The sequence below is a fragment of the Arvicola amphibius genome, chromosome X, assembly GCF_903992535.2.
Source record: "Arvicola amphibius chromosome X, mArvAmp1.2, whole genome shotgun sequence".
NCBI classification, from domain to species: Eukaryota; Metazoa; Chordata; class Mammalia; order Rodentia; family Cricetidae; genus Arvicola; species Arvicola amphibius.
Window position 1 is genome coordinate 53,406,028 of NC_052065.1, and position 22,436 is coordinate 53,428,463.

The following is a 22,436-nucleotide window of genomic DNA, read 5'->3' on the forward strand; positions in this document are numbered from 1 at the left end:
GGGTATCAAACGAAAATCCCAGTGCCAGGAGAAAGTTACCTCTATTCCAGTTGTTGGTCAGTGGGATCCAATAGATGCCCCCAACAACACAGTTTAATGCCACTGCTCTTAATTACCATGCAGAACTAGATAGTAAGACCCTATTGCCAAAGACATCATATTCCTCAGTCATAGGACATGGAGAAACCAAACTAGAACTGACGTAGATAGACATATTGGCATTGCTAGCTAGCTTTCATAATGCTAGGGGTTTCTATGCATGATACTTGGGGAGAAAAGTCATAAGAAAAGTCATTAACAATCTTACTCAACTATGAGCCCTACAAACTACAATAACCAGCAAGGTAATATATGCCCATAGGTGCCATAGTTGCACATATGTTCTGAGAGCAACCAACCACTTTCTGGTTGCATTAAGTTCTACTCCACAAAATAAAACTATTGTCTGATACCCATCCAACAAAGACAAATCCAGAAATTGGCACCTAGACCTATAAGAACTCCAAATCCAGATGCCTAAATATAAGTATAAAAACACAAACAACAACATTCAGAGCAATATGTCACAACCAGAGCCCAACCATCCCTCTATAGTAAGCCCTGAATATTCCAACACAGTCAAAGCACAAGAAATCAACCTTAAAACCAACTTAATGATGATGATAGAGACCCTTAAAGCAGAGATGAAAAACTCCCTTAAAGAAATCGAGGAAAAGCCAACCAAAAAAAGGAGGAAGTCAATAAATCTCTTAAAGAATAGCAAATAAAAAACAGGAAAAGACAAACAACAGTTGATGGAGACAAATAAAACGGTTTAAGACCTGAAAATGAAAATAGAAGCAATAAAGAAAACACACTGAGGGAATTCTGGAAATGGAAAATCTAGGTAAGTGAGCGGGAACTACAGAGGCAATTATCACCGACAGAATATAAGAGATAGAAGAAAGAATCTCAAGCATTGAAGACATGATAAAAGGAATTGATACATCAGTCAAAGAAAATGCTAAATCTAAAAAATTCCTGACACAAAACATCCAGGAAATCTGAGACACTATAAAAGGACCAAACCTAAGAATAATAGGGATAGAAAACCTCCTTTCAAATTGCTAATTTAGGAACGAGTCTTAAGAGACTCCCAAAACAATATAGGCTATTTCTGTTGCCATTGGTTTCCTCTCAGAGACTAATGATAAGTCCTTATTGCAGAAGACACCACACATTTCAGTCAAGGTACTTGGAAGAATCCAATTGTGACTGAATTGAAAGATTCCTCCACGAGGACTAGCTCAGAAGTCCTACCTAGCTGCGATGTCTACAGTAATACAAAAATGACAGTCATAAATATGTCCCCAAAGGTGCAATAGTGGCACTTAGAAATCGGGAGTAACTAACAGGCACCTACATTGACTTAAGGCCTGGTCAACAGAAAAGAATTCATGCCTGGTACTGTAAGTCTAGCCAACTACTAGTGGGTAGTGAGATCATGGATCTTAGAAAAGAAGGTACCACTGCCACTTTCTCAAACCAGTATGTTTTCTAATTGCATTCTTGATACTTACCCTTCTACCAAAAGAGATATATAACTCTCATTCCTTAACAAAGAAATGTCTTTTGCAGCAGAAGAAGACTACTGCAGAAAGCCACAATCGGTCAAAATGCAGAGAAGAAATAATAACAGAATTCCCAGCTCCACTTGTAACAAAACACACAAGGCCCAAGGAACAGCACAAAGCGGGGTAGAAAGACTATAAGAGTCAGAGAATCAGGAAGTCGACTTTGAGATTATGTCTTCTATATAGGACAGGGAAACTGCACCCATTAAATCTCAACAGTATAGTAGCCCAAAAAAAGACCTAACCAATGGTTACCAGTTGACATACCAACATGGCTGGAGGAACTCTCATAGGACTCCACCCACAGATAAAGACCAATTAACAAATGCTGAGAGAAAAATCAGTTTTCCCTAGGGATGAGCCCCTAACTGGTTATCTAAAATGTCTGGGTAGGGTAGGGTTTAGGGCCGGCATAAAACCTGTGGTGGTCATTTTAGGCTAATTAGCTGTCTCATCTGTTTATTCTAATATACTATACAGACATTGCCACACTCTACTACATGTTATAATTATCTAAATATGTCAAGATGTGATGACCTTTGGTGAGTACCTAGGTAAAAATAATAATGAAAAAGAGAAAATCTAATACTTTCAAAAGCTCGAAGACTTTTGTTTCTGCTGCTGCTGCTTGGGTTTTGTTTTAAGTCATATCTCACTATATGGCCCAGACTGGCCTCAAATTAATAATCCTCAAATTTCCGTTTCCTGAAAGATGAGGTTACAGATGTGTGCCATCATATGCAGCTTAAAACCTAGGTTTAAACATAAAATCTAGAGATGACTTAAAACTATAGCATGTTAAACCTTATTGGACTAAAGAAAGGATTCTTTATAGGGAAGCATCTGCGACTAACCCAAATGACCATGGAGAGATAGGCAAGGTTTCCTGGCGACATCTGAGAATAGAACTGATTTCACAATTCTATGATGCCTGAGCTAATTTTCCCCCAGGGACAGGGAAGACAATGATTTGAAGCATCTTTAGCCCTATCTGTTTAGTGCTTTGTTCCTTCTATTGTAAAATTAGTTCCATGGTTACAAATGGCAATGTCGCAGATGATTAGTCATAATGATCCCAAGCTAAACTCAGAGTTTTCATCCCCTCGGCTAGATTTAGAAATATGTGGAGAATGTGGTAGATTGTCATATTAACACCGTCACACTTGAATACGATATGCTTCCTTGAGTGCTAAGGAAGAAGAGGAGAATGTGCAGAAGGGGACTGTCTTACTCCCACAGATTTCTCCACTGAAAATATATCTACTTAGTGCAAAACCAGAAAGATTAAGTGCCATATTACTTAAAGCTCCCCAACTCACTTATTTTAGAGGTGGGAAAGAAGACCAAGGGTGGAAAAGGCTTTGCCAATCAGTAACCAAAATATGACTTGAGCTTTGGACTCTCAATTCTAACTCTGGTGTTCTTCCTGAAAACATTTTGGTACTTACAGGTTTTGGTTCATAGCTAATACTATCTAGAGCAAGAATATCATCCATGGTCCAGCTAAATACATATTTCTCAAATTCTCTTTAGTATCTATTGTTGAAGAATAGAGCAAAGAGATAGTTTCTAACATCTTCAACAAAAGCTGTAACTAGGTTGGGTGCATTGGACAATTTCTCAAAGCAGAATCATAGTGCTCCTCCTTTTGTTCAGATTAGCATAACCATTGTTGGATCTTGTGTTTTGAAGATATGATGTTTGAGAGTTGGGGAAAATAGGGCATACTTCTAAGACTAAAGGACTTCCGTGGGGTTTGAGACTAGAAACACTATGAAAAGAAATTTGTTTAACTAGGAATGATCTGTTGAATCAGACAATAACAATAATGTTTGCCATCTTTGAAGACCAAATGATATAACAAAATGGCATGGTTTATTATCATACTAGCTTAAGTATGCAGAAGTGAGCAATTATATATATATATATATATATTATATATAATTTTATTGTTCTGCAATGCTTTTTGAGAATCTACTTTGTGTCAGGCACTGGATTATTGATTTGACATCAGTAATCAACAAATGAGATTCCCTTCCATGTATGGAATTTACATTTTAGTAAGAGATGAGCTACAAGTAAATGAATACAGAAATGTGCAATTTAGCAACAGTCAAAAGTATAATGATAAAAAATAAAACAGGAAAAAGAAGAAGCAATCAAAGCTTAAAATTTTAAATAGAATATTTAAATAAAAACTTGAAGCACCTTATTGGAGGAAGATTTCTCTAGGCAGGGTGACAAAGAGTCCAAGATCTCTGTTTGAGAGCATTTCTGGCACATTAGATGAATAGTAACAAGCCAGTAGGGGTGGCTTAGTAAGGACACAGGAAAAGGAACAAAAGATGAAGTCAAAACAGTGAGGAAGTTGACCCTACATGACATTGTAAGTAATAAGTTTCAATTTTTACTTGAATAGAAATTATGAGCCATTGGAAAGTTTTAAACAAAGGGGAAAAATACCTTAGGTCATGATAGCCTGCCCTAGTTAGCAAGTGCTGAACAGACGCTACTTCATTTATTAAAGATAGCATCACAAATAATCTAGCTTTCATTTTGAAGCACCACTTCTCAGAGTTTTAAATCTATTGCAATCAAGTGGGCGAATTCCTAAAATACCCCATCTTATTCAGTGAATCTGAGACAGAGCCAAAGATTTTGCATGTCTAACAAGGTCTCGGGTGATGCAGATGTTGCTGGCTACCGTACAAATCTTTGAGATGAAAGTGAGAGCTGTGGATAGCTAAGTGAACAGAAAAAAAGAACTGTGAAGGGAGGGAGAACTAAAACTATACTTTCTAAAATATCTGGAGCCTATTTAATTAGAGTAATACATTTATGATCTAGGGCTGTAGCTCACTGGTAGCGCACTTGCCTAACATGTACAAGGGCCAGGTTAAAGCCCAGTACAATTCACATGTAAACAACCACAGTGCATTTACTTGATTCCGTCAACAACTTTAAGAAGTAACTATATAATGAAGCCCAAAAGACAAATGAGAAAATTAAGCCCAGAGTATGTATATGTTTGATATGGGGTTACCTTTAAGCCTACAGGGTTAATTTGTGACTAAGTCGAGATATAACAGCCAGAACAATATGTTTCTAGAACCCTAGTTCTTTCTACCCTATGTTATTGCTTCATGACATGAAAAGGATTTTTTAAAAATTTTTAATTTAAACGTTTTTTTTCATTTTATATACCAACCAGAGTTCTCCCTCCCTCCTCTCCTCCCATTGTTCCCTACCTTCCCCCACCTAATCCCCATCCACTCAATAGGATAATTTTTAATACATTTAATTGAGAAAAGAAAATGAGCTGAGGTGAAATACCTCCAAATCATCTTTCCATAACTGTACTGTCCAATGTGATTTCAAATAGTAATGTTATTATTTAAATTTAAATTAATTCTATTTCAATAAAAAATTAGGTTTTCCTTCTCATTAACACCAGCCATGTTTCAAAAGCTTGGCTGGCTAGCAGATGTCTACTGGAGAGAGGAGATAAAACATTTTTCATCACTGCAGAACATTCTGTTAGCTAGCTCTGCTCTAGGGAAACAAGGACTTTGAAAATGTTACAACTATACCCTCGACTGGAAAGTAGGCCCCAGGCGAAGAAAAGAAAATAGGTTCTGATTCCTCTTGTGAGGGAAGGAAACAAGATGAGTCAATGAGGACTTTTCGGAAGGTCAAAAGAAAGCTGGGTGTTTTTGTTCTCGATGTGTGTGTTTAAACTTTTTAAAACAGGGCTGGAGAAACAGCTCTGTGGATCACAGTCATCTGTAACTCCAGTTCCAGGGAACCAATGCCTCCTCAGGTATCAAGCACACATGTGGTGCACAAAAATACATACAGGCAAAACATCCATACACATAAAATAAAAACTTTAAAAATATCTTGAAAACATTCTTTTCTCCACTTTCCATTGATTTTTGCTTACTGCTTAGTAACAAACCTTCGGGAAATGTTAACCGGCCTCCTTAAACTAAAGAGAATATGGGGCGGATGAGGGACAGGAGACTCCCATCGTCTAGAGAGCTAGACTGCATGGAGTTAGGGGATATAGTGACACAAACTGTTGTTCTAGCCTTCATCTCCTTGTGATTCCTTTCATAAGTATTTATTTGTTCAAATTAACCACAATGTTCTCCACGCGGGGAAGCAGACAGGCACATCAGGATCATCAATGATGCTCTTGAAACTTAAGTAGGTTCATGTTTTACCAAAGCCCTGGATAATTCATGACTTAGGTGGCAGGAGTGAAAACCTTACATCTGCATCCGAAATTTAAAAAAATCTAGAAACTTTTCTATACATTCAAATCTCTTAATCTCTTGCTTAAATTTGCTTTAATTAATGAGGAAGGTTAGGCCTGTCTTGGATCAGAAACCAAGAGGTTAAGAGTACAGATTCAGGGAAGGAAAGGACTGAGACAGGGAGGTAGAGGGCAGAAGAACATTAAGTATATATTAATGGATTAATGACAAAGAAGAATCAAAGAGAGGAGAGAAAAAGAAATTGAAAACTCAAAGGATGCAATCTCATCCCATTGAAAACTGTCTGGGAGGTCAGTGCAGCTAATTTGTCCAACATTTTGGAACTACCACAGAGAGGTCCATGCTGACTGTCAGCTCTTCCTAAAGAAGAATATCCCACCACCTATGCCTCCCCACATGCACCACCATGGCTACCTCACAAATGTCCTTGAGGTGCTTGATGTAATGACGCTCGGTGCTCATGATCTCATTGATGACGTTGGCCCGCATTTGGTCACGGTTCTGTAGTGGCCGGCCCAGACAAAGGCAGTCTGAATTGGGGTCCAGGTGCCCATTCTGCACATCACTGGGCCCTTCCTCCACCCCATCCTCCTGGTTCACCCAGAGCTGTATAGAAGTAGGCAAAGAAAAAAAAACAAACAATAATGGGTTAACCTTCTTTGAGAAACTTTCAGCTAGATAGAGAAAGGAAAAATGAATAACTATATATTTACAAAGCCTTCAATCAGAGTGCCAACTAGGATGTCTTGCTGGCCCTAAACCGAGCTTCAAAAAGATCTACCTTCCTTAGCCTCCTGAGTTCTGGAGATTAAAGGTATGCACACCCTGCCTGGCTCTTTCCTTTCCTTTTTTTTAAAAATGTGTATAATTGATCCCTTAATACCTACTATTTAACACAATTAAAAAGTTCTATAATGGATAAATATTTTAAGGAGTGGACATGGTTTTTAAAAGTTATTCCAAAACACTGGAAAATAAAATTAGTTGCATTTATAATAACGAAAACAATTATTCCCTAATATTCTGTTACTTTTTTCCCATCCCAGCCTATGTCAGCATATGAGCTATCTTCATTGGGTGGAATTTCATCTCAGAATGCTGTATCAGCCTTGCCAAAAATTCTGGATAGGCTAATGCAAACATTTTCACAAATATTGTTCAGAGATGCTTTAGCTAGCATACACAGGCTCATGGATGACAAATAAAAATATAAAAATGCCTATAATCTGTCATATTTCTAGAGGACTTATTAAAGTACTAAATGAATGATTTAATCATTGAATGGAAGTAAATCAGGGTTAGTGACATCAAATTTATCAATTATCTATATCATATATATATTCTATGCCTAATCACTGCCTGACTGTAGAAGAAGCATTAGAGAACAAGATGACTGACTTCTCATTCTTCATTAGAGTCAATGAAGTCTTTCCAAATCTAGTTCTTGTCTTCCTTTTGCATTCCCTCTGTTACTGCCTTCAACTCTTTATAATAAGACACAGTCCCAGGTAAACACCTAAACCAATCTGTCCTTGATAATAACTTTGATCAGTGAGTCTCAACCCAAAAATTATCAAAAGCCTCACACTGATTAAGTCCAAATGCTTCATCTACTGTTCAAAATTATCACAATATGACCCCAACTGTATTTCCACTCTTATCTCCTATTCTCTTCAGAAATAATAGGCTTTTCTCAGATTTTTTCTTTACACAGATTGCCATCTATATACATCAAGCCTATATAGAATACAGAAATAACATATTTAAAAACTTAAACAATAATGACTTAAGCACTCAATTTTCTGATAAAGAAACTGATCTCCACAGGCACTGCCAGGGAAAGCATTTTTGATATATGTATGTATGTGTATCTTCTAATGTTTTTAAATTCCTTAATCAATACAACTAGATACATGCCCCGTAAAATGTAAAATAGAAAAGAAGTAAGACTGTGGTGGTTTAGGTGAAAATGGTCCCCACAGATATATAAGGAGTGGCACTATTAGAAGGTATGGCCTTATTGGAGGATGTGCATTACTGGGCTTTGAAGTTTCAGAAGCTCAAACCAGGCCCAGTGTCACTCTTTCTCCCTACTGCCTGCAAATTCAGATGTAGAACTCTCTGCTACTTCTCCAGCATCATGCCTGCCGGCATGCTGCCATGCTTCCATGCTTCCCACCATAATGATAAACTAAAACTCCAAACTGTAAGCCAGCCCCAGTTCAATGTTTTTCTTTGTCAGCGTGGCTATGGTTATAGTGTCTTTTCACAGCAATTGAAATTCCAAGACAAAGACCCTGTTTAGTAGAATCAATGAAGAATGGCAATATTACACCAGACTTACAGAAAAGTCATTGAAAGGGAACACTATGAACAATTGTACACTAAAAATTCAATTAAAATTATGCAATGGATAAGTTCTTAGAAGTACACACACTAGAACAAACCCAAGAACAAACAGTAATCTAAGTAGGGCAATAAGAAGCATGAGACTGAGTAATCAGAAGCTGTTCACACGGAAGCAGGCGACAAGGTCTGCTGGTTTAAATATTTGACTTCAAATATTTAAAAAATTATTGTTCATCTTTGGCAAAAACCCTCAAAGTACAAAAAGGCAGACACCTCAACAAAATGTTAGCAACATTTTTTAAACCTTCCTTATCAAATGGAATTGATCTCTGCAATACAAAAGTGGTTTAACATAAGAAAAGCAATGTAATACAACATAATAATGAAGGTTATAAAATCCCACATGCTTATCTCAATCAGTATACTCCTTCATGATTAAAAAGTATTTAACAAACTAGAAATAACTTCCTCCAAATGATAACGAGTATTTATGAAAAGACCATACACCCAAGAAATCAAGGCTATCTGCTCTGTGATCCAATATTGTACTAAGAATTTTAGCAAGAGTAACTGAACAGGAAAAAAATAAAAGGAATTCGATTTAATAGAAAATATAAAACTAACTCATATATATATATATATATATATATATATATATATATATATAAATTATGCAATCATATACATAGGAAACTCTAAGGAATCCACCCAAAAGCTATTCTAATAAACAAATTCAGCAATATTTGTAGGATACAGGCTAAATATTTTAAAATTAAGTGTACTATCTAAAATTAAAATTAAGAATACTACTTTTAAATAGTACCAAAAAAACAAGTAATTGAGTGAATTCAACAACTTTACACTTTTTAACATCTTCAGTAGTATTTCTCTATAAATAAATTAATAATTAGAAGGATTGCAATATCCATTTGGATGGAACTGAAATGTCTCACCAAAGATTCATACATTCCTAAACAATCAGTCCCCAATGTAGCAGTGCTCAGAGGTGAACCTGGGGAAGTGATTATATCATAAAAGTGCTGATTTTATCAATGGGTTAATTAACTGATAGATTTATAATCTGCTAGACTATTGGGAGTGCTGGAAACAAGAGATGGGATCTAGCTAAATGGAGTAGTCCTTAATGGTGCATCCTCAGTTTCTTCTTTCTCATTCATATTTTTATGCCCTCTCGCTCTCTCTTTGCTTCCATGGTATGAGATCAGCAGCCTCCTCTGGAATATTTTCCTAGCACCATTGTGCTATGCCTCCATAGCCTCGGGCTGAAATCTCTGAAACCATGATCCAAAATAAACTTTTCTTCCCTTTAAATTTTTCTTCCTTTTCTTCCTTCAGGTATTTGGTCACAATGATAGGACGCCAACTACTATGGGTAACATCATTATACGTTCAAGGAAAGTTCTAGGAGTTTCTTAGAAATTTGTCTTATCTCTTAGTGGAGCAATGTGATTTTTTGTAGGCGAAAGATGGGGTATTTAGAACTTGGGCTAGAAAACAGAGTGCATGCTAAGAGTTGAATGGGCAGTTCTGTGGGAGCTTGGAAGACAAGGCTGAGAAAAAAGTAGCTAATGGAGGCCTGGCTTGTGAAGGTTCGAAGAGAACACTGAGAATCCCATAAAGACTTGTCAGGCTCTCGCATTTGTGGGATATAGATGAGTTAAGCATCTGTGGAAGTGAAACCTTTGCTTTAATGGGACAATGGACACTGGTGAGCGAGTAATGAAAAATCAGCTGTGATTAATAAGAGACAGGCATTACTGAGGCAAAACCTTCTGGGAAGCGTTTTACTCAGGGTTAGCTTATAAACATTTGGTCCAGGCAGGGCTAAGACCTTCAAGTTGACAGTAGAACTTACTAAGTAATGTGTAAGACACTTCCACATGGTACTAGTTTTGAAGACATGAAGGGGACACAGAATAGCTGAATCACAAAACCTTGTGGCAGTGCTGGAGGACCTGCAGAGACACCCTGAGTGACCATTAGTGAAGGTGAAGTGTCAGCAAGTGGAAATTTTAGGACTGAAGAGAGAAGCTGAGGCTTGTCAACATGTGGCATGGTTAGAAGTCACAGTTAGCATCATTTGTCACCTTGATATACACAGGAAGAGGGAACCTCAATTAGTAATTGTCTCTATTGGACAAGCGTATAGGCATGTTTGAGGCACGTTCTCACTTCTAATTGATACAGATGGGTTCAGCCCAGTGAAGATGGCACCATTCCTGGGAAGGTGGGTCTGAACTATTTAAAAGAATGATGGCCAAGCAAGTCAGGCAGAGCAAGCCAGTAAGCAGCACTCCTCCATGGTCTCTGCTTCAGTTCCTGCCTTGGGGTTTCCGCCTTGAGTCCTTGCCTTCATTTCCCTTTCTCCCTAGATGATAGACTGTAACTTCTAACATGAATTAAACCCGTTCCTTCCCAAGTCAGTTTTGGTCAGAGTTTATCACAGCAGCAGAGAAGTAAAGTAGGGCATTGTCCCCCCTAACCAATATATAAAACTTAGCATTCTTGCCTAGCACAAAGATAATCAGCATACTCCTTGGCCCTCAAGGGAAAGATAATTAGTAATTATTACCAATTAACTGAAAATCACCATAAGAAAGCTGTTAACAAATTGCTTTCCCTTTCTGACATACATATAATTAGAAGTAATGATCTCCAATAAAACAATGAAAATTTGGGTTGCATTAGAAATGGAGGGGAGAGGGATGGGGTGAAAAAGGAAAACCTCACAGAAATGCATTCATAACTACATTAACACACTAAACAAGGACTTGTCCGCAGAGTTTTACTGTACCATAGCACACCCATGATATCAACCACGTCTTTCCAACACATCCTACTTATTTTCACCGTCATGTCATTGTATCTTCTATTGTGAGAGTTCTACTTTCTGACCAAGAAGACCTCTTCCCCTTTTTTCCCGGTTATTCTTTTTTCCTTGGCTTTCTTTTTCATTGAAAATTCATACAATATCTTCCGATCATGGTTTCTCCTACCCCATCCCCTCCTATGATCCTAAACCAAGTTTGTCTCTTTCTAAAAACTGTTTTACAGTGGCTCTAAGACTATCCACCATGGCATGGGTTTGAACCTGGAAGGTTTTAGCAGAGGCCGATGTGCCAAATCCTTAGTTCCCAGCTGGCAAAGTAGTGGGACTATAGGAAGTAGCACCTTATAGAAGAAATAGGTCACTGAAAGCATGCTTTTAAAGGTTATAACTGTCCCCAGTCCCCCTCCCCCTCTCCCTGCTTCAGGGGCTAAATGGCCTGTGTCACATGCTCCCATTGCCATTATGTTCTAACTCACCACAGACCCAGAATCAATGAAGCCAAGTAACCTGAACTTAACTCCGGAAGTGTAAAAGCCAAAATACATCTTCTTTCATTTGTTTCTTTAAGGTATATTGGTCACAGCTACCCAAAACATGCAAACAAACAAAATTAACATAACAGACAAAATAAGCTTTCCTTTTTTAAAAATTTTACTTCCACTTCCTATGCAAGAAAGCCAAGGCAGTGAGTCTCTCATGGTAAACAAGCAGAATCTGAGATTGATGCACAGTCTCTAAGTACTTAGACCAAATCGGGAGAAAATCTGGCAGGGTAAACAAAGTAGACTTGATAGCTTGGGTAGAAATATGGGCTTTCCAACATAGAGTAAGTTACCTAACTTCTCTAACCCTCAATGTCCTCATCAGTAAAACAGAATAGTATCAGTCCACTTCAGAGGCTATTGCAGGAATCATATGCATCTAAAACTCTTATATGAGATATCAATAATAGTTCCTGGCATCAAGTCGAGACTCTAATTATCACGTAATTTGATACCATCTGTTTCTAGAATAATAAAGCAACATCTGAGAGGCATTCTCTAGTCAGGATACTTTAGGAAGTACTTAGAAAATACTCTGTTCTCATAATTTTCCTAAATATTTTGCACACTAAATACCTTCTCCTTGGCAACCAGACTCTATAGCCCTTCTACCTCATCATCATAGTCTATAATCTTGATATTTTGTCTATTAAAAGTCTTCCTAAGTAATTTATCAAATCAACGAGAGTAACTTGGGGTCCTATGAAACGCTTCAGAGGCAATACAGTTTTCTAGTCAGTCAAAAAAGAAAACAAAAGTTGAATCCCTCTAAGATAAACCATGTTCTCCTTCTCCCTGTTTTTTTTTCTTTTTAGTGACTTTTATGGGGCTCTAGATGGAATTTATGTTCATTAATAAAGGAGCCCTAGCCGGACTGTGGTGCATGTCTTTAATCTCAGCACTCGGGTGGCAGAGGCAGGTGGATTTTTGTGAGTTCGAGGACAGCCTGGTCTATAAGAGCTAGATAGGTTCCAAAGCCACAGAGAAACACTGTCTTGATGAATAAATAAATAAATAAATAAGCCCCAAACAAGTGCTTTGACAGGACCTTTGCAAGGCCGTGTCTTCTACAGTTCTAAAAGGCTTTCTGTTTGAGCTTACATGAAGTCAGAAAACATGATCCCTTTCACAATAGCCAAACAAAAAATAAAATAATTGGAAATAAAGTTAACCAAGAAATGAAAGAATGCTACAATGAAAACTTCAAGATACTGAAGAAAGAAATTGAGGGAGATATCAGAAGATGGAGAGATCTCCTATGCTTGTGGAGGAATTAATATTGTGAAATAGTCACCCTACAAAAGAAATCTACAGATCCAATATAATCCAAATGAAAATATGAGGGCCTCCCTTCATAAACATAGGAAAAATTAAAATTATATGGAGTTACAAAATATTAAGGATAGCCAAAGCAATCTGGGGGTGGGGCAGAGCTGTGAGATATATCATTACACCTGATTCCAAGCTAGAAGCTATCATAATGAAAACAGCAAGATACTAGCAAAGGGGAACACAAATCAATAAAATAGAATGAGGACTCAGATATAAATCTAAACACCACAGCTACATAAGCTTTGATGAAGATGCCAAGAATATAGAGAAACGAGGCATAATCTTCAACAAATAGTGCTGGGATACATGGATTTCAATATACAGAAAAATGAAGCTAGATCCTTAACCCCAAAAACCTACAAAAACGTACCTCTAACTGGATCCAAGGCATTAGCATAAGACTTCGTACCCTATACCTACTAGAGGAGAAAGTTAGGAGTACATGGCAACTTTTAGGCAAAGATAAGGACTTTCTGAATATGACTCTAGGAACACAGAAAATAAGACCAGCAACTAACAAATGGAGCCTCATAAAACTAAAAAGTTTCCATACAGCAAAGGAAACCATGAAACAAATAAAGGGAAGCCCACAAAATGGGAGAATATCTTTGCCAGCTATGTATCTCAAAAAACTAGAAACAGATCTGCCATGTGACCCAGTTATGCCAATCCTGGGCATGTACCCAAAGAACTCCATAGCTTACGATAGAAATGCTTGCATGTCCATGTTCATTGTTATTCTGTCTACGATAACTGGGAAATGGAATAAAATAGATGGATATCAACTGATGGATGTATAACAAACATGTGGTAACTATAAAAAAATTGAACACTATTGAGTTGTGAGGAAAATTAAGTCATAAAATTTAAAGGATGAAACTGGAAAAAATACTTGCTGAGGTTATTACCCAGGCCCCAAAAGACAAATGTGCAGTTATCTGTCCTATGTGGGTAGTAGCTTCAAATCTTGTGTTTTGTGTGTTTAGCTTAGAGAACAGGTGGTCGCCAGGAAACTCTCCATGTTCCACTAGGTAAAGGGGTGCATATTAGGAAGCGAGTATGGGACATAGGTGAGATGAAAGCAGAGCACAAAAGTACTGAGGGCAGAAAAATTAAAGCAGGTACTGGAGACATGGAGACGCTAGATGGCAAGGGAAGATTTGCTAGAGGGCAATTCTTCAAACTAAACTGAGAAACTTCCTGGGAACCTATGATCTTGCAAGCCCTGTAGACAGCATAATGTAGAACTCATGTGAATTCAAAGACAGTGTGACCATACTGGGAGCTAAAGATGTAAATGGGGCTGGGGGCAGAAGGGGAAGGAAAAAAGGGTTAAGTGGGGATTAACCAAAAACAAAGGATGTGTGAAGAAGCCTTATGAAACCCCACTAGTATAAGCTAACTAAAGCATAATTTTAAAAGAAAATGAGTTTGAACAGAAATGTCCCACATGGGAGAATAATGTTGCTCTCAGAAGATGTAAGTTATTAAGTAAAAATCTCAGTGCCAAGAACAGGTTACCTCCCTATGAATTATTGGTGAGGGAGGCCCCAGAGACACCCTAAAGAGGACTGGCTATTAGCATTGCCCTTGGCTGCCATCATAAATACATAATAAACAAACATACATACATACATAAATATATTGCTGAAAACAAAATGTACTTCAGTTGCAGGACATAAAGACATCAATATTGATTGACCAGGAAACTCTTCCTGCTAGCTACCTTTCTTTTTTCTTTCCTTCTTTTTTGTTTTGTTTTTGTTTTTTGAGACAGAGTTTCTCTGTAGCTTTGGGGCCTGTCCTGGAACTAGCTCTTTTAGACCAGGCTGGCCTTGAACTCACAGAGATCCACCTGCCTCTGCCTCCCAAATGCTGGGATTAAATGCATGCACCACCACCGCCTGGCTTCCTGATAGCTACCTTTTATAATGATGGAAAGTGTTATGGGGAGAAAAAAAATCAATGGTCTTAGCCAATGCTGAACTTTGCATTCTATAATAATGATGTGTCAGACAAGATATGCCCACTGGCACAATAGTGGCAAGACAGTTTCTGGGGTAAACAATTACTTTCTTGATTGGATTTGAGGCATGCTCCATAGGAATTAATTCAGATCTGGTACTGTAAACATGAGCAATACTCGTGGCTAGGGACTCCATAGGCTATATTGCAGAGCCTATTGATTGTTTGCTAAATGTTCATGTTGACAAATTCCTTTTTAAATATTTTTGTTTATATCCATAGATTTGTGCTGCTTTCAACCTTGTTCACAGAAGCATTTTATTGTAATGTGCAGTGGTTAATGAAGAACTCAAACTCTTCAAGAGGTTGAGAATAAGCACCTATAGGTAATATGGAACATCTATATTACCGCCGCCACCACTACCACCTCTAATGCTCAGGAGACATCACAGGAGAGGGGCTGGTAAAAAATGTAAGAGCCAGAGGATGGGAAGAATACTGTGAAAACCTTGTCTGTGTATATCACATAGCTGTTACATACATGAACTCACAGCAACTCTGGTTACAGATACAAGACTTCCACAAGATCAAGGAAATTAAGAATTCAAGCATAAAGGGGGAAGGAACTCCCAACGTCCCACTAATAGCAACTAATTACTACTAAGAAAGGGAAAGTACCTTTTGTTTGGTGTGGGGATAGCCATTTGTAGGTTGTTCATGCCTCATTGGATAATCCAAACACATGCACATCTATGCCTTATCAATTGTACTTAGTAGGTTATAATAAAGACACTACTTTAGGAGGGATAGGAGATATGTTGTAAGGTGTGTGGTGGGAGCCAGGGGCAGTGAGTGAGGTATGCGAGATGAATATAACCAAGAATCACTGTATAAATATATGAAAAAATATAAAAGGCCTCTATTTAAGATATCAAATTTGGACATATGAAGTCCTTCCCTGCCTGATTTTATGATGAAATCCACAGAAAAAAAAAACTAAAAATGCTAAAAAATCAATCTGACCCAAGTTACTCATCTTCCAGAAAACAAATATTTTTTTATTAAGATTCAGAAAAATTCTTAAAACAAAAGTGTTGGTAGTGATTTGATAGAACACTGGCTTGGTAACCTTGAATCCTCACCTTAGGAATCCTTGTCATGAGAAACGACATCAATTTGCCTAGCTTGGACTAAAAGTCTCCCCTTGTTAGTGGTGTACAAAATTGTTTCGAAACAGGTTGTAAGGGAGATAGCTCTTCAAGTATGATAAGATTTGAGGAAAGTAGGAACAGATTTCCAAAAATGCATTCTTAAACCCTTCAATGACTATACAGGGCAAGCTTTTCTCAGATGATACCTCATAATTCTAGGGGCAAATGGTGTCAGCCTAGGGGATAACAATAACTTACTGAAGCATGTTTTGGGCTATACCATCTATTTGCAAAGGTAGGTCCACCAGGGTCTCATTCATTCTTATCCTGCAGAACGGTAGAAATATCTCAAATCTGGCTTGTTTCTTGCCATGTGATCTCTTGCAACACTCTCCTTATATTTTCACTCATCCATGGTATTCTTTATACAAGCTATGGCATTCACTAATGGCTACTCAAACCATATGATCCTTCCTCACCTCAACTTGAAAACCACGTCTCTTCTCACATTATCCTATGTATTTTATCTGCCAACCTTTGGGCAAAAATGATAGCAGGGCTGGAGTAATGAGTAATGAGAAGAATTTATAGGTCTGCTATTATAGCTCTGTTCCTTGATGCATCGAATCTATTCTTAGCCTCCTATGTACTGTCCTTGTCTACAAATGGAGGCTAAGTGCTAAGGTACTACTGCAGTAACATTATGTTTCTTTCTAGAAACCAAGTAGCCAAAAAAAGCACACTGTCCAACTATAGATGAGGCAGGTTCATTGCTCACAATACTATTACTATTACGTTGAAAGCCTGACATTAGCAGCATGTTCAGATCTCTGAATAGATCTTGTCCTTGGACAAGTGGCCAATGAGATGGAACATGAGTTCTATATGCCCAGTTAAGCTTAGCAACATACATGTAGGAGCAGCAAGAATATGATTCAGATGGAATAACTTATCCAAATGATGGATAAAAGCTGAAAGCCACCAAGAGGTTGAGGCACATGTCTTTTAATCCCAGTATCTAGGAGACAGAGGCAGGTGGATCTCTGTGATTTCCAGGCTAGCCTGATCTACTAAGCCAGTTTCAAGACAGTCAACAGTCAGAACTACACAGAGAAACCTTGTCTTTAAAAAGAAAGGAAGCTTTGGAAAAAGAAGCTGAAAATCTAGAAGTTGGAGGATAGGAGAGGCTTGGAGAATCTCATCTTGAACTCCAGACTCTTGAATAGAAAGAGAGACTCTTCTCAAGCAGAAGGCAAGAAAGGAAAAGGAAACACATTTCTGACATTAACTTTAAAAGTTTGCTATATCGGCAGTACTATTGTTAAATGCTTTCTCTGCAATAAATATATTGCCAGTACTTCTACTGCATAATTTTGCATAGTTCTCTTAACAAAAGATTCAGGTAGGCGCTGTTAAATCATTAGTTCACAAAAATATGGTCACAGTAGCACAGAAAGTACAAACCACTTGTTCCTAGACATTTATTAATAAATAAGAAGGGTCTAATTCCAACTAAGAAAAATAATTTCCAGAGCCAGTGGTCTTGGCCATATATACCCATTTCAGGAGTAGAAGTTCCAGAAAAGCAGAGTATAGTTTGGATGAAAAAGAAAATCTCCTAGACCCATCTTAAGCCATAAGCAATGACTTGAAGAGGCAGGCAACCATCTGTAGACTAATGGTAACATAACTGGTAGTTTCTTGTAGATAACTCATGGAAACAAATTTAAGGTTACATGGTGATATTGCTATATAAGAAGGAATTCATAGAGGAGTTTATAGTACATAAATAAAAATTCTGACAATAGCATGGTGGTGCATGGTTCATAAACCCAGCAGTGGGAAGATGAAACGGGAGAATCGTAAAATTAAGATCAGCCTGAATTACATAATTAAAATCAAAGCACATGCCTGGAGAAAGAGACGGAAAGAGGAGAAGGAAGGAAGGAAGGAGGAAGAAAGGGAAAAAAAGAAAGAGAAAAGGAAAATTTAATCTTCATGCATCTTTAGATGGTCAATATAGCTTAATGGGTAATATAATGTCATATAAACAACAATGAATAATCAAAAGTGCTGAACTGGAAACTGGTTCAACATTATAATTCTAATTATCTCAGGATCCTTGATGGATCACATCCGATATTTAAGCCTCCATTCCCTTGCCTTGTATCTGTAACTGAGATGGGAAAAGGAATGATTAAACTTTTTCATAATATAGTAAAGGTTAAGTAATACCTAGTGATGAGGGAGAAGGGAAGGAAAGGTCACGGCAATAGAGGGAAAGGGGCATGAATATAAAATGCCTAGGTCCCCTAAACGCCTTCAGCAGCTTTCAAACCAAGAACTCCAGGTTCTGAGTACTACACATAGATTTCTCCACATATATCCATATGTTCCACTCTTTGACAATGGAAGGAGGGCTATAGATGCATTTTCTTTCCATTAGGCTTTGTATATGATAATTTATGGTGTCAGAAAAATACTGTCACCCCATTATTGTGTAACTCCATTTAAACTATTTCTATAAATATGTGTATATGCATACGTTTTAGGAAGCTTCTACAGTAGTAGCTTTCCATATGACTTTTTAAACAGTTTCAGTGTTAATTTTTCTTCCCCATACTAAGTCCTCTACCCTTCTGTTCCAGCCCATATCACATATAATATTTCTTGCTTCGTTCCTTATTCCCCCTTTATATCACCTACACCCTACCTCCCCTTTTTTGAAAGCTCACCCAATCGGTCCAGTGTTGGGTTCCTGAATAATATAGGTATTCCTATTTAAACACATGTGTTTGAAGATTCAAAGTTAGCACCTTCTTACGAGCAAGAGCACTCACTGTTTGCCTTTCTGGGTCTGGGCTACCTTACTCAGAATACTTCTAGCACCATCCATTTACCCGTAAATTTCATTTTTCTTCACATCTAAAAAAGCATTCTATTGTGTAAATGTAAGACATCTAGGCTGTTTCCATTTCCTGGCCATTGTGAATAGAGCAGCAATAAACATAAATAATCAGGTGACTCTGTAGTAGGATATAAAATCCTTTGGGTTATGCCCAAGAGCGGTATAGCTGGAGCATGTGGCAGATCTATTTTCAGTGTTTTGAAGAACATCCACACTGATTTCCATAGTGGTTGTACCAGTTTACACTCCCACCATCAGTGAATAAGTGTTTCCTTTCTCCATATTTATGCCAGAATCTGTTGTTGTTTTGTTCCTATTGAACTTAGCCATTCTGATTGGGCTAAAATGAAATCTCAGAGTAGTTTTAATTTGAATGTCCTTGATACTTAAGGTCATTAAACAAACACAAAATATTTATGAATCATTTGCATTTCTCCTTTTGAGAACTATCTGTTTAACTCCACACCTCAATTTTTTTTCATTTCAAAGTATTTTCTTTTTTCCCTCATTTTTTTTATTAAAAATTTCCATCTCCTCCCCTCCTCCTCCCCCTTCCCTCCCCTCCCTTTCACCCATAACCCCACTCCCTCCCTCTCCAGGCCAAAGAGCCATCAGGGTTCCCTTCACTATGTTAAGTCCAAGGTCCTCCCAACTCCCCCTAAGTCCAGAAAGGTGAGCAACCAAACTGACAAGGCTCACAGTAAGCCCATCCATGCTGTAGAGTCCAAGCCCATCGCCGTTGTCCTTGGTTTCTCAGTCATCCTCCACCGTCAGCCACATTCAGAGAGTCATGAGGAGCAAAAGGAGGGAGATCATGAGCAAGGAAGTCAGGACCGTGAGGGGTGGGTTCACCCATTGAGACGGTGGGACAGATCTAACGGGAGACCACCAAGTCCAGTTGGAATGGGACTGATGGACCACGCCTCAATTTTTAATAGGATTGCTTTCTTGGTGTTTAGGGTTCTTTTTTCTTTAAGTTCTTTGTACTGTCTAGATGATAACCCTCTGTCAGATGCGTAGGGAACTGCCCAAAGTGACTCCATTTTATACTAGCTTTAGCTATCATCAGCTTATGCTTTGTTCAGCTGCTTCGCAGACCCTGCTATCCACATCCTGATGAGGAGAGCCTTCTAATGTACCTGCAGTTTGGGGACATCCATGTTTTACAAAATGAAACAAATTACTTAATCAACTAAAGGTTTTGAAACCTTTGTTGCCTGGCCCACCTCTGGTGTGATGTAATTGTTTGGGGATTTAGAAACCCTATTCTGTTTACTTTGGGGTCCAGAATCTTTTTCTGGTGGGAGTTTTCTCCAGAGCACTGACAAATAAAGGACTTTTAATCTGACCTCATTGAGTGACATTTTTTTGTCTCTGGTGTGGAAAAAACATAGCTGGTAAATATTTTTTCTCAGTTCTGTAGATTGTCTCTTTACTTGTGTGATGGTGTCTATTTTAGTTAGGGTTTCTATTGCTAAGCCATAACACCATGACCAAAAAGCAACCTGGGAAGGAAAGGGTTTATTTGGCTTATACATCCATAGCACTGTTCATTATTGAAGGAAGCCAGGACAGGAACTCAAACAGGACAGCATCCAGAGGCCATGGGGGGGGGGTGCTGTTCACTGTCTTGCTCCCCCTAGCTTGCTCAGCCTACTTTCTTATAGAACCTAGAACCATACCAGTCCAGGGGTAGCACCATCCACAATGGGCTGGGCCCTCCCCCATCAATCACTAATTAAGAAAATGCCTTACAGCTGTATCTTATGGGGAAATTTTCTGTTAAGGTTCCCTCCGTTCAGATAGCTCTAGATTGTGTGTCAAGTTGACACAGACTAGGCAGCACAGTGTCCTTCACTATACAGAAGCTCTTTTGTTTCATGAGGCTCTATTAGTGAATTGTTAGTTTTAATGCCTGTGCTTCTGGGTCCTCTTCAGAAAGTCCTTTCTAATGCCTATAAGGTGAAGGGTATAACCTATGTGTTTTCTCCTCGTAGACATGCAGGCTACTGGGTCTTATGTTGAGGACTTTAATCCATTTGGAGTGGAGTTTTGTGAAGGGTGAGAGACAAGGATTTAGTTTCATTCTTTTATATGTAGTAACCCAATTTAATAAGCACCATTTGTTATATATGCTGCCTTGCCTGCAATGTGTGCTTTTTTTGGCCCCTTTGTAAAAAGAAAAAAATCAAGTGACTATAGGAATGCGGGCTGATTTGTGCATCTTGAATTATATTCCATTGATCACTGTGTCTATTTTATGCCAATAACATGCTCTTTTTGTTATTATGGTTCTGTAGTTACAATTTAAAATCAGAGAAGGCGATACCTCTAGAAATGATTTTACTGTTCAAAATTGTTTTGGCTATCCTTCATTTTTTGTGTGTTTCCATATAAATTTTAAGATTTTTTTTCGATTTTTGTGAAAAATTGCATTGGAATTTTGAAGAGGATTTTATTGAAGTTGTAGATTGCTTTAGATAGGATGAGCATTTCCACACTATTGATTCTATAGGTCTGTGAACAAGGAAGGTCTTTCTATTTTTTGGCATCTCCTTCAGTTTCTTTCTTTAAAGTTTTTTTTTTTCACTTACTTTTTAGAATTACCCCCTCCAATTTTTGAGGCTATTGTGAATGTAATTATTTCCCTGATTTCATTCTTGATATACTGTAAATAAGAAAGGCCATTAATTTTTGAGTTAATTTTGTATGCTGTTTCTTTGATGAATATGTTTAACAGTTGTGGTTTTCTGGTGGAATCCTCGTGTTCTTCTATGTATAGTAGCATAACACAGAAAGTTATTTTGACTTCTTCCTTTCCTATTTGTATACTCTTTATCTCCTTATGTATTCTTGTTCTGAAATTCCAAGCACTATATCAAACAAGGGTGAAGAGAGTAGACAGTTGTCTTATTCCTGATTTTAGTGGAAATACTTTAACTTTTTTCTCTATCATGATATAGGTTGTGGGCTTGTTGAATATTGCCATTATTACAGTGCGATATGCTCCCTTTATCCCTAGATTCACCAAGACTTTCATTATGAAGGGATACTGGATTTTGTCAAAGGACTTTTTGGTGCCTAATAAGATGAGGATGTAATTTCTGTCTCTGAATCTATGTGATAGATTACATTAATTGATTTATATATGTTGAACCATCCCTGAGTCTTTGGGATGAAGCCAACTTGGCCATTATAGGCCACTGTCATTGCTTTTGGTTACCATCCCGAAATTGTTGAGAATACCACATACTTGATTCATAGAATGCTGGAAGAAATAAAGCTAGTACTGACTCAAAGCCTCACCCTACTGGATAGCTCTTATAGTATTGGAAAGTTATATGCATGCTTCTGGGGCAGGGGGAATGAAATAATCCATCTTACCCAGTTGTAAACTCTGGCAGCTACATTTAAACCAGTCTGGCAAGATATACCCACTGAAGCA

The 22,436-nt window shown here is 37.9% G+C and overlaps 1 protein-coding gene across 1 annotated transcript in view; it reads right to left on the minus strand.

The window, feature by feature from the left end:
* Arhgef9 (Cdc42 guanine nucleotide exchange factor 9) overlaps positions 1 to 22,436 on the minus strand; it is a 399,573-nt gene that overhangs the window by 73,268 nt on the left and 303,869 nt on the right. The window contains exon 3 of the mRNA XM_038316447.1: positions 6,308 to 6,499. Coding sequence (XP_038172375.1) covers positions 6,308 to 6,499 — 192 coding nt within the window. The remainder of the gene's footprint in view (positions 1 to 6,307; positions 6,500 to 22,436) is intronic.